Consider the following 12,771-nt stretch of genomic DNA (forward strand, 5'->3'; position numbering starts at 1 on the left):
GAATAATACTTTACATACAAAACTAAGCGGCACGATGGTGCAGTGGGTAGCACTGTCGCCTCACAATGCCCCTGGTTCGAACCCAGGATGGAGGAGCCCTTCTGTGTGGAGTTTGCATGTTCTCCCTGTGTCAGCGTGGGTTTCCTCTGGGTACTCCAGCTTCCTCCCACAGTCCAAAGACATGCAGGTTAATTGGTGACTCTAAATTGTCCGTAGGTGTGAATGTGAGTGTGAATGGTTGTCTGTCTCTATGTGTCAGACCTGTGATAGTCTGGTGACCTGTCCAGGGAGTACCACGCCCAATGTCAGCTGGGATAGGCTCCAGCCCCCTCGACCCATAACAGGATAGGCGGTTACAGAAAAAGAATGGTTATCTTATTATATATATCCTTCATATATAGCCTACATGACACAACTCAACAGTATGTGAAATCTCCACCTTGAGCATCTAGAATATTAACATGCTGCTTACACATTAATCTGTCAGTATACTATAATGTACAACAACATGAGAGTACTTAACTTTTGAAACTTGTTCATACAGTTTACAGGTCCCTTATGTATTCATGTATGCAGCTCATATGATGTAGATAAAGTTTATCTGTGTATTTCCCTCAGACTGAACTGTGGCTTCAAAAAGTGGGTCAAGTGGGCAAATGGGTAGCATTATCAGATCTCCTATGGGGTTTCATAAATAGGACAAAGATGATCCAAGTGATGAGATTTTATGGTAAACAGGTTTTATGCAGGCCACATTAAAGTCAAAATATGATTTAGCCACAAGATCTGCTGCTATCAGTCGACACAGTCACTTTTGTTCCACCACATTTCAACGTTCGGATACAGAACATTTGTAGCAGATATGTTGAAAAGTTACATTTCAACAAGGCTGTGGTTAAGATATAGTGAGATTAAGGCACAAAAAAACAAAAACGGTAAATATCTCAATAAAAAACAGTCACTTTTTCGTGCTGCTATCCCCACACAAAGAACAGCAACGGGTCGCTGAAAACACCCATGTTACGGAGCTAAAAGGCTACTAGAAAAACAGTGAGGGGTCGCTAAAAAACAAGGTTTGGGAGACTAAAAAGCTGCGCCTTTTCAGTCCGTAAACATGGCTAAAAAGCTTCAAGAACTACAGCAATGGGTCCCTCCAAAATACTCATGTTTGGGGGCTAAAACACCAAACGTAATTCAAGATGACCTGCCCATATGGCATTAGGTGCTTTTGACCCGTGCAAAAAAAAAGCACCTCATGTATCTGTTCCTCACACATACAGTATACAGCAGTGGTCTCTGAACTTGATGTTAGGACGTGTGACATAGTTGGGCCTGTTGTGGTCATTTGTCAGTGCTACAAAGCAGACCTTAAAATAAGGACACATACCACACATGTGAGTGAGAAAATTCCTGAGTAATTACATCTGTAGCGTTTTTAGGTCATATTAATTGCTTACAGATGAGGAGAGAGGGACAAAAAAATGTCCAAAATGCCTCAAAAGAATAACAGCAGGAGAGGCGAGGTGTACAGTTCCTCTGCTTTTGAAATTTCTTGGAAGCCAATGTCAAATCAGTTGCCAACAAGCCCTGGCGTACTGCCGCCTGTTAACAGACAGGTCTACAGCAGAGCAGTGCTCCGTGGAATGCCAAACATTTGTTTCATAAGCTGAAAAAAGCCTGCTGATTTTCCTCCCTCTCCTCCGCTCAGAGCTCATTGGAAGGGGGTCTCTCTGCCACCTGTGCATATTCAGCATAGCAGAGGAGAGCGTCGGGCACAGGGAGTAATGTAGTGGAGGAATGTCGTCCCGCAGAGCAGCCACTCAATAAAGAGGGAGTGTGAAGAATTTGCTTCTGCACACACAGGATATTACTGTACATGTGTTTAACATAACCTGCTGTCAAAGGCTACGCTGGCCAACCGCAACTGCTTGTCAAATCCTAATCCGGAGCAATTTTCCACTGTTTTAACTTGATTTAGACAAATCAGACACACTCGCTCGAAGCTCTGAGAGTGGTCTTTCACTGCGCTGAAGCCCTTGGCTTAGCTACTGAGTGCCTGCTTCTGGACGTCACAGGTATTCTCACCTCATCTTGAATAATATAAAAGCAGTAAGTTGCTGCCCTCAGTCAATGTGAGCAGTCATTTTCATAATGCTGCCACTATCAGGGATTTAGTCATGACCAATTTAATCTAGTCCAAGTCAAGACCGAGTACAGAGCAATTGAGTCCTGTTCAAAACCATCTTTGTGGCTGGTGAAAGCAAGTTCATTATGGTGGAAATCATGGACACATAGCCGTTTAATGTTAGCTGAGCACAAGAGGAACCTCGCATGACCTAACTGTACAGCCACTGGTCAAGCACATGAGCCAATGCAGCAGCTGCAACCGCCATTTTTTACAACCAGTTGTCACATAGCTGACACAAAACACAGACAGTTTGTAACAAAAAAAAAATGGAAGAAAACATGGACCAGTGGACCAATGGTGAAGTCCAGGCTTTAATTAGCGTATATATGTGTGACGTCCGGAAAGACAATGTGATTTTGACTTGACAGAGTAAAAAACAACGAATATGTTTTTTAGGGCTGTCAAGCGATTCAAAAATTTAATCTAATTAATTCCATGCTCTGTGATTAATTAATCTAAATTAATCGCATACAAAAAACTTTGCCGTGAAAGTATTTTTGAAAAATAAATTTTAATTAATTTTGGCAGATGTGTCAGTAGTAAAGCTGCTGGATTTTGGACAGAATTGTCCCCCTGTCCTTTACCACCAAAACTGCTCTGCAGTCCATTGCAATCTATTTTGCAAGGGAGTAAGTTAGTCAGTCACAGGCAGACTTACTCAATTTGAGTTGAGTGCCGTTTGATGAGGCCGGCTGCTAGCGCTAGCTCGGACCTGCAGATTCGCTGCTAAATGCTTTGCGTTGAGGTGATATACAGGCTTGAAGTACTCTGATGGTATGAAAATTCCTTACTGCAGACATTGCAGTTCAATCTGAGCATTTATTAAATGTAAATCTTCCATTCACGGGGCCAAGCAGCGTCTTTTCGTCTGCCTCCATCCTGTGACAAAGCCTAATTTTTTGTGTAGGGGTGAACTGACCCTTTAAACAAAAGTTATGGCGCAGCGATGTTCCTTTTAGATATGATTTATCATGGGCAGGGAGAAAAAAGAAAGTTTCCATCACTGATGTGTGAGCAGAACGTCTTATTAGCATTCCTTTCATCATTATTTGGACGTATGTCATAATAATTCTTCCTTTCAGTAGCTTCCCCACTGCTGGCTCTGTTACTGTTATTCTGTCGGATGGAGCGGATGGTGTTACTGTAGTGACGGCGAACAGCTCAAGAATCTGCAGCGAGGGCCAAAGCTCACAGACTGAAAAGCACATAGCTTGATCAGCTGGAGGTCTGCAGAACATGTCTGGGTTAACCCAGGAAAACGCTGCATGTGTGTGTGTGTGTGTGTGTGTACATGCTCCTCATTCTCAAACACCAACCAACTCTTTCCCCATTCTTACCTGGAATTTGGGATAGCAGTGGGGGTCTGGTGTGTCTAGTGTGGGTATATATTGTATGTAGGTGTGTTGGGATAAGAGGGGAAAGGGTGGGACTGTTTAGGAATGAGGCTGCCACAGATCACATGACAAGTCTGGTACGGTCACTGTTATTCTTTTTTCCCCCTTTAGTCTCATGACCGTCTCTCATATAATTGCCCCTGTCTGAGAGCTTTTCGTGCAGACTCTCATCACAGATGAATTGGATGCAAAGGTCTCTATTATGATTAATATGATCATCCTTTCCCTTTGATTCCGCTCTGACTGGCACCCACACAGAGCTTCAACAATTATCCGATTATTAGATGTGGTTTGAATGGTGGACAAAGTAAAGAGCCAAAAGGAGCAAAGGCCACCTTTCATCTAATTCCAGGGTCGGTTAATTATTTTTTTGGAGTGGTCTGTTCGTAGAGCTGTCATGGTCCCCATTTCTGGAGGCTTGGCCCCCGAGGCAGTCCAAGGCTGTAATTAGGCCTGAGCGAAGTGGAGGACGGAGAGAGAGGAGCTCTCAGCACTCAGCCTGACGGATTGCAGAGTGCTCGGAAGTGGGCTGAGAGTGGCGCCGCTCACTTTGGGCCCCGAATCCCCCCCAGCCAGTATCACTTCCTATGTCTGTATTTCTCTGTCTCGTGTAGACACATTAGGGCTTTTGAACATGCATTCACACATGTATGTACATTTCCTCACATGTGCAAAACATATTGACTCTGATTTTTCGCTCTCTTTCGGTCACCCTGTCACTGAGCCATATTATTTTGGAACTACAGTGACTGAATTATATGGAAAGCACTGATTTTAGTGTAAACACGCACTGTCAATAAAGCTGTTTCGAATTGAGTTCAAAGTACTTTTTCATTCATGCTTCATTTATCATTTTTTCCTCTGAGTGTTTGTGATCCACAACAATGGCGTCAAAGGATTTAAATGCAAATGAAACAGACAAGTACATGTAATTTATTCTTGCACAATCACGTATCATTTTCTAACTGACACCAACACGCCATTACTCATGGTAAACAAAGACGAAATTATAGTTGGTGGAGGAGGGAATATCCCTTGCAGATGCAGGCCCTACAATGCTCCATTTATTTTATAAGTGATGGTGGTCTGTGGTTGCAAGATGTGGTTCGATGCTGAAATGAAGAGAAAAGACAGAGACTTATCACAGTCAGTGTTAAATGTTTAGCTGCCTCTGACAGGTCCACCAAGCTAATCTAATTTACTTTTTATAGGATCAGCATGCAACTCAAATTCTTTTTTCCCCTGTTACTTAAGCCCTATTTCACATGATTCCTAAACATTTTGTTGTTTAATCTCTTTTAAACACTTATGTAATTGTTAATGTGTGGTTTATTTTTGGTGTAGTTTATTTAGTTGATCTTTGTTACAGGTAATTCGGATAAGCCAATGGAGAGGAAGTATTTAGGTAAATAAGCAACCCATTGCCAGAAAAAATGTTGGCATCATCCATTTCTGCAAACGTTACATTTGCACGTTATTATGTAGTGGATGCATTGAAACTTTTACGTTTCAGCAATGTTGTGGTTAACATGTTGTTGTAGCATGTTGGTTTCTGGGGCACGGTCCTTGCTGGAAAAGCCGCAATGTCTGGGTAAGAAACAACCACTTTTTGTGCCATTATCTTGGTAGGAAACACGGCAATGTCTCAGCAAGAAACAAATGCTTTTTGTGCCATTATCTTGGCAGGAAACACGGCAATGTCTCGGCAAGAAACACATGCTTTTTGTGCCATTATCTTGGCAGGAAACACGGCAATGTCTCGGCAAGAAACAAATGCTTTTTGTGCCATTATCTTGGCAGGAAACACGGCAATGTCTCGGCAAGAAACAAATGCTTTTTGTGACATTATCTTGGCAGGAAACATGGCAATGTCTCGGTAAAAACCACAACAGCTTTTTGTGTCATTATCCTGGCTGGACACACAGCGATGCCTTAGCAAAAAACCAACCACAACCACTGTAAAAATTGCAATGGATTGCTAAAAAAAAAACAAGTCTGGGGGCTAAAAACCTGCTGGAAAAGTAGTGACGGGTCGCTGATAAACACCATTTGGAAGCTAAGAAGCTACATGAATCAGAGCGACAGGTCCCTAAAACATACCCATGCTTGGGGCTGAAAAGCTACAGGAAACACAGCGATGGGTCCCTACAAAAGACCCATGTCTGGGGGCTGAAATGATACAGAAAACATAGCACCAGGTCTCTAAAAAACACCCAGGTTTGGGGGCTGGAAACACAGCAACAGGTCTCTAATAAACATCCATGTTGTTGCCTAAAAAGCTGCTGGAAAAACAGCGACAGGTCTCTACAAACAACCATGTTTGGTGCCTTAAAGCTGCTGGAAACACAGAGATGAGTTGCTAAAAATCACCCACGTTTGGGGGCTGAAATGACACAGAAAACATAGCAACAGGTCTCTAAAAAACACCCAGGTTTGGGGGCTGGAAACACAGCAACAGGTCTCTAATACACATCCATGTTGTTGCCTAAAAAGCTGCTGGAAAAATGGCAACAGGTATCTAAAAAACACTCAGGTTTGGGGGCTAAAAAGCTACAGAAAACACAGCGACAGGTCTCTAAAACACCCACGTTTGGTGCCTTAAAGCTGCTGGAAACACAGAGATGAGTTGCTAAAAATCACCCACGTTTGGGTGCTGAGATGACACAGAAAACAGCAACAGGTCTCTAAAAAACACCCAGGTTTGGGGGCTGGAAACACAGCAACAGGTCTCTACTAAACATCTATGTTGTTGCCTAAAAAGCTGCTGGAAAAATGGCAGCAGGTCTCTAAAAACACTCATGTTTGGTGCTTTAAAGCTGCAGGAAACACAGTGATGGGTTGTTAAAAATCATCCATGTTTGGGCGCTAAAAAGCCCCTGAAAACACAGCAATGAGTGGCTAAAAAACAGTTTTTGCTGTTTGCTGGTGTAGTGGTCTGCAGTTTGGCAGCTATCTCGCTTTGGTGACACACCACCCACCATCCCCTCCCCCAAATGACAAAGTCAGCTCATACTGTACGGCACTTGAGAAACGTTGATATGATAGATATGAAATATGCAAATGTAACATATTCGTGGTTTGCAAAAAAGCACAATGCCAACATTTTTTGTGGCGACTGTGGAGCTTGGTGGGAGGTATTGATGGAATACTTGAGCTTAAATTCATAAATTCACATCACAAAGGCAGCACTTGACCTCACTGCGTGTTCTTTCTAGTTCAGCCACCATGACTATGACCTATTGAGACCCCTCCACAGCTGTAGTCAGTGATATACTATATCTGTAGTAGACTGGGAGTCACGTAGCACCCATCAGCTCTGTAACTTCCATCCCTCCAGTTAATGGGTCACCTTTTAGTGCGGTCATGAAAGCAATACATCACAGACTGCTCTGGTTTCTCTCTATGTGCAGCACAGAAAAGTGCGGTTTTGAGAGTCAACATACATTTTGAAACCAAAGAATAGCTATATACTATATTACTCATTAACAAGTGATGATCCATTGATGGTGTTGGGCATCATCTCGACCCAGTCTGAACTATTACGTGGCCTGATATGAAAAGCCCACAATTAATCTCACAGTGCGTTTTGAGGTTTCGGCGTCTGCTGAAAAGCAAATTGAGGGGGCCTCAAATTGTGCAGCCATGCCAGAATGCGCTTTCTATTTTTGCTCCCCAACCTTTATTCTGCCTCAGTGGAATGAGATGAGCCCTGCCCCTCTAATTAAGTGGCCGTAAAAAAAGCTGCAGGGCCGGGGTGCACGAGGAATGAGAATGAGCTCTGTCAGCCCGATAAACACGGCCTTTCACCTCCACATTATCTGCAGAGTGAAACTTGATTGGCGTCCGCCTGCTAGAAGAGACTGGTGTAATTCTGCAAAGGTTATTGGAAAGGTGGTATTTGTTGAGATGGGCATACTGTATGTGACAGGCTTAATCAGTGTCTGTTACGGGTCCTTGCTAAGGCCAAGAATGTCAACACAATGGCTGTGATTATATTACAGAGGCTCATCAGTGGTTTCCATGTGTAGGAAATAAGCCTGACTTTGCTCTCAGGCTATTTCTCATCTTTTTCCTCAAAATAAATTCTCCTATATTGGCTTTCTAATAGTAAATATTACAACGTATAAATCAAGTTAAATGGGAAACTATTGCAGTATCAGGTTAGGCCTGCTTAGCTCTTTCATGCTCACACACACTGTTATTACCTGTGTGAAATATTGTCTTCTGACAGGGTTCCTCTGCGGTCTAATAATGTTGGTTTTCTGGACTTTCCCCGGCTTCTTTTATTTCGAGGCCACTCCGCACTAAATAACAGAGGAAGATTGGGCTCTGGGCTCTCTGCAGTCACCACACCTGGGCCTTCCCTTCCTTCCTGCCCTCCCCGGGAATTCTTCACTTTCACCACCTGCAGAGGGACAGTAGTGGAGGGTGGGGGGTCTGTCCCATTACACCTTTCCTCCCTCTTTGGCGAGGCTATGCAATTTATTCCCTCTCAGCACCATTAGAGCAAACCTGTCCAGGCTTGTGTGGAGGTAAAATCCTCTTTTACTGCACTTCATAAATGAGACAGTGGACATGTGTGTGCATATGGACTGAGACAGAAAGACACAGATGAGCGGTGCTTGTGTAAACGATGACGATCCACTTAGGTCTGTCACCATTGAGGTTTCACCTTTAAGCAGCAGCTAAGAAAGTTAATTTTGACTGGGGAAATAAGCCACGTCACAAAACCACTTGACTCCACATGTTCAGGTTCAAGAGAGTTGTGTTACTAGCGTCCTCTGCTGGCTGGAAATTGAACTGAAGTTATTTATATTTCTACTCTAAGTATGTTTCCAGCAGAGTCTCCTCATTACTGACCCCAGGGCAGTAGTGTGGTGATCTGCTTACTTTTCACATCCTCCTTTGTGTTGTGAGTTTAGACACGGAAGACACTGAGGCTTGAAGCCAGCCTGTGGCTAAGACTTGTGAATGGTGTCATTGGTTCAGCAGTGTGCTTAACCCCTTTAATAGCAGCGTACTGGTGGCTCAGTTGTACCAACGCATGGTGTGCAGTCAAACTGTATTTAAATGTCAATGTTAATGTCAACTTGCCATAATAAGGACAAGGTCAACTTGCCATAATAAGGACAAGGTCAACTTGTCATAATAAGGACAAGGTCAACTTGTCATAATAAGGACATCCCAAACAAATTTAATGTCAACTTGTCATGACAAAGACAACTTCTGGTAATGTCACTTTGATTGTTTGGGATGTCCTTATAATGACAACTTGACATTAACCAGGATGACATTACCAGTAGATGTCTTTGTATCTATCATTATGTCAACTTGTCATTAACACAAAAAGAGGTGCATGTCTTGTTAATGTCAGCTTGTCATGACAAAGACATCTTCTGGTAATGTCACTTTGATTAATGTCAAGTTGTCATAATCAAGACAACCCAAACAATGTCAACTTGTCATTACAAAAACCAAATGACATGTAATGACAGCAGTCATAGACGTTTATGACAGGTTCATGATCGTGTCATGTCATAGTTATGACAGCGTCATGTCACTCTTATGTAGATACCTTCAAGTAAAGTGTTAACAAACATTTTCCTTATGAGGTGATGGTCTCAGTTGCTTGTATCAAATCTCCTTCAGTGCAATGCACTTTGTAAATTATGGTCACATTGAGAGAAAAATAAATGATAAGGCAGGGTTTGCTTCATGGCTCCACCCTCTCTTCCAAATATGGTCACTTCCAGCCCCCGAAAACAAGACAACAGCCACAATACCAAACTTAAGGCTCCAAACGGTAGACCACAAACCAATAGGTGACGTCACAGTGGCCATGTCCACTTCATACGGTCTACGGCGTACCCAAAAGTTTACGAAGTTACAAAATATGATCCTGAATTTAAAGGAAAGTTATATAAAATGATGCCCAATACATGATGCAACTATAACGTTACACAACATGGAGTCTTAGCTTTGAATATTTCACTCAGTGTTAGTATCAGAGAGCTTCAATACAAAGCTGGACAAAACAGATTATATAATGCAGGCAATGCTGTCAGAGGAGTGGAATAAGATCATTTGAAAAACAAAAGTAAAAGTAGAAAACTATGTTGACAAGTTTGACATTATTATCTGTTTTGTTATTAACTGCTAGACTGCCAAGTGCATTTTTTCCCGAGAGAGTTTTGCCTAAGCTGCAGTGATTGGCTAGTACAGCATGACGTGATTGGTTAATACTTGTCACATCTAAGCGTCAAGGTCAGAGGTGGTTAGGGTTAGGGCAAAGAGGTCATGGCTTGGGCAGTGCCACGGAAAGAGAGTAGAGTGGGACGAGGCAGAACAGTCTTGGGGAAAAAATGCATCCAACACTCTCCCATTTGTTTCATAATGTTATATAAAGCTATCGGCTAACTTAGCTTAGCACAAAGCCAGGAAACAAGGACACAGCTAGCCTGGCTCTGTAATGCAGGTAAACCAAAATGCAGCTCGCTGATAGATCACCGTTCGTCAGGACCCGCTGGTCGCCTGCCAGCTCGTCCGGGTTACGTTTATTGCCAAGATTTAATACATGTTTCATTTTGTTTATTTACAGAACACATCAAACAATGCATTATCAATATACAAATAAACTGTTCACATGTAGCATGTTATACACAGAGGCACAGCATTGTATGAGATAAGTATGAGGTACAGATAATAGATAACAAAAGAACAACTGTGTACATATTAAATTTAAAAATACCAACAGAACTGTAATGTGGCTGTAGGTCCCTCTCTGGATAAAATGGCTGCCCAACACGAAAGTTAAGAGGAATTATGGTCACGATCTCATGTATGATGTCAACAAGCAGTCAACTGGGGTAATAAATGGCTTTAGTCGAGCTTTATCTTGGTCCCAGAGTGTACTGTGTATGTCACTGATGGGGTAGTCAAATCCTAAATTTATTTGTGCAACACTGAGTGCTTGTCTTTCTTCTCAGGACTTTTAAAACACTAACACAATTGTAGCATCTGTGCAATCTATATAGCAGCCTTTTTAAATTTAAATGAAACGTACAAAATGGAGGATACTGATTATTTTTGATGCTCAAACACTGCAGAGCTGTTAGAGGCCGTGACTCCTCCAAAAGGGGGCAAAACAGTAAAAATCTGGCAGCTGTGAGCGAAATGCCACTTGTACTATCCTCTACACAAAGTACTGATGTGTTTTTAACCAACTCATGTCAAATCAATATATATGTGTATATATATTAGGGTTTAATTAAAATATTTTTCTATGCTTTCTCTCATGTCAACACACACGCACACTTTTACTAAACTGTCGCTTTAAAAGTGGTCATATTCACATACATCTTAAGAAGAAAATTATTTAACAGGTTCAGAGAAGCCACATTCATGCTGCGCATGTACAGAAGGCGTGGTTTAAAAAAATAAAAATTTACATTGCATAGATAAAATAAGATAATCCTGTACGAGATGTAGCCTGTCCCAAAAACACAAAACAAACTATACATATTTGCTGCTCTGCTTTCCCACCATCTTAAACTCCACAACAAAATACTGCATGCTGGACAGATGCAGCCCGGAGGTGCTTCTACACTGACTACAACTTTACAGAATGTTAATAGCTTAAATGAAGTTTGTTTTGGTTAAATATTAGAATATAAAACTTACATGCAACAAGGTACGGTTTTCTTGATTCGTCCATAAAAATGCCATACACGATTAAAAAGAGCAGCTTTTGTGTTATGCACTTAAAATATGATGAGAATAAATCTAACTGTGTAAGACATGACAGTTGGATACACTTATGAATTTGCTGTTTTCTTACTCGGTTCATTTTACAGGAAATTAAAATAACAGCATAAAAGGGATTCATACGTTGCTATTGAAAGATGTAATGTCATTATGTACGTAATATCCAGTTAATATCCAGGGTTACCGTCACCATCTTCAATCCTTACATTTAGTCCTTTGTTCAGCCCTTCTTGGTAAAAGTCTGTCCAGGTGATCAGCTCAGCTCAGTCCAGGCCTACTTACTCTTCTGCGAGCCGATCATCACCTTGGAAACAAAGTTGACAATGGCACTTGCTGGCTGCTCGGGGTCATGCTCCGCAAACAGGTGACACACATTGTCCATGGAAGTGCCAGTTTTCCTCGCCACAAAGCCAAAGATCCTGCAGAGGTGGAGAAAAATACTTAATAGCAGCACTGTCATCTGCCTCAGCCTGACCAGGTTCCTTTAAAAAGAACTGCTTCAGTGCTGCTTCGCTTGCATTGTAGAAATAATAATCATTTACTTACTTTGCTGAAGGGCAGCCATCTTTTTTCCACCTGTGGGCAGTAAAAGGAGGATTGTTACTGGCTTTGTAGGACTTTCCAACTTCACATTCAAAATTAATAACAATGTAAAAATCAATAAAATAAAATAAAATAAAATAAAATAAATAACTTGGCCTTTCTGTGATTTTCTAGCATACATTTTAAAATACCACACCTGGCTGGAATAATAATAATAATGTAATAATGTAACAAGCTTCTGAAAAACCCTTAAACCCTTTAAATCAGCGATACTTACTTCCTATCTTGAGGGTCCAACGCGCAATATATGACTGTATTAACATTGTAATGCCTCCTGAAGAACAGCCTATAAGGAGACAGACGGTGGTTATTGTGATGTGTGAGGGGTGTCAGAAAACATTGATACACTTGAGTATATCACAATAACGTTTTGTGAGACTGTGTTGATTCTTTAAAACACTGGATTGATTTTAAACCAATAGTTTACATGCAAAGCTTTGTGGCAATACCATTTTATGCAATGATGGTGTGTTCTTTATACTACGCAGTTTTCCTAACATTATATCACAAGAAGAGCAGTATTTTGCCCTGCTTACAAAGTCGTTTATTAAATCATAAACCCTGTATCATGATACAAAATGTACGGACAGATTCTTGCCGAAACGCAGTGTTACTCACTTCCTCTGGTTGTCAGTGAGGGTGATTCCCTGGGAGGACACCTTGAAGTGAACTACAGTGGAGGTCGGTGGAGGGTTGGAGCTCAAAGACATAGTGGTGGCTTTCTGCACCGCCTGGACGCCTGTTAGCGACTCCATCTCCACGGAGCCCAGGTACCACACGTTACAGGCTGCAGGAACACACAGACTGTCAAATTACACCTGG

At 41.8% G+C, this 12,771-nt stretch overlaps 1 protein-coding gene across 2 annotated transcripts in view; it reads right to left on the bottom strand.

The window, feature by feature from the left end:
- Window positions 1–10,857: 10,857 nt before the first annotated feature.
- LOC126409088 (tensin-3-like) overlaps window positions 10,858–12,771 on the bottom strand; it is a 43,505-nt gene continuing 41,591 nt past the window's right edge. For both annotated transcript variants that reach the window (XM_050074990.1, XM_050074992.1), the window contains 4 exons: window positions 12,568–12,736; window positions 12,167–12,235; window positions 11,893–11,922; window positions 10,858–11,765 (listed from right to left, as the gene is read on the bottom strand). In XM_050074990.1, the coding sequence (XP_049930947.1) occupies window positions 11,621–11,765; window positions 11,893–11,922; window positions 12,167–12,235; window positions 12,568–12,736 (413 nt within the window). In that variant the 3' untranslated portion in view covers window positions 10,858–11,620. The remainder of the gene's footprint in view (window positions 11,766–11,892; window positions 11,923–12,166; window positions 12,236–12,567; window positions 12,737–12,771) is intronic.

The sequence above is a fragment of the Epinephelus moara genome, chromosome 21, assembly GCF_006386435.1.
Source record: "Epinephelus moara isolate mb chromosome 21, YSFRI_EMoa_1.0, whole genome shotgun sequence".
Classification (NCBI taxonomy): domain Eukaryota; kingdom Metazoa; phylum Chordata; class Actinopteri; order Perciformes; family Serranidae; genus Epinephelus; species Epinephelus moara.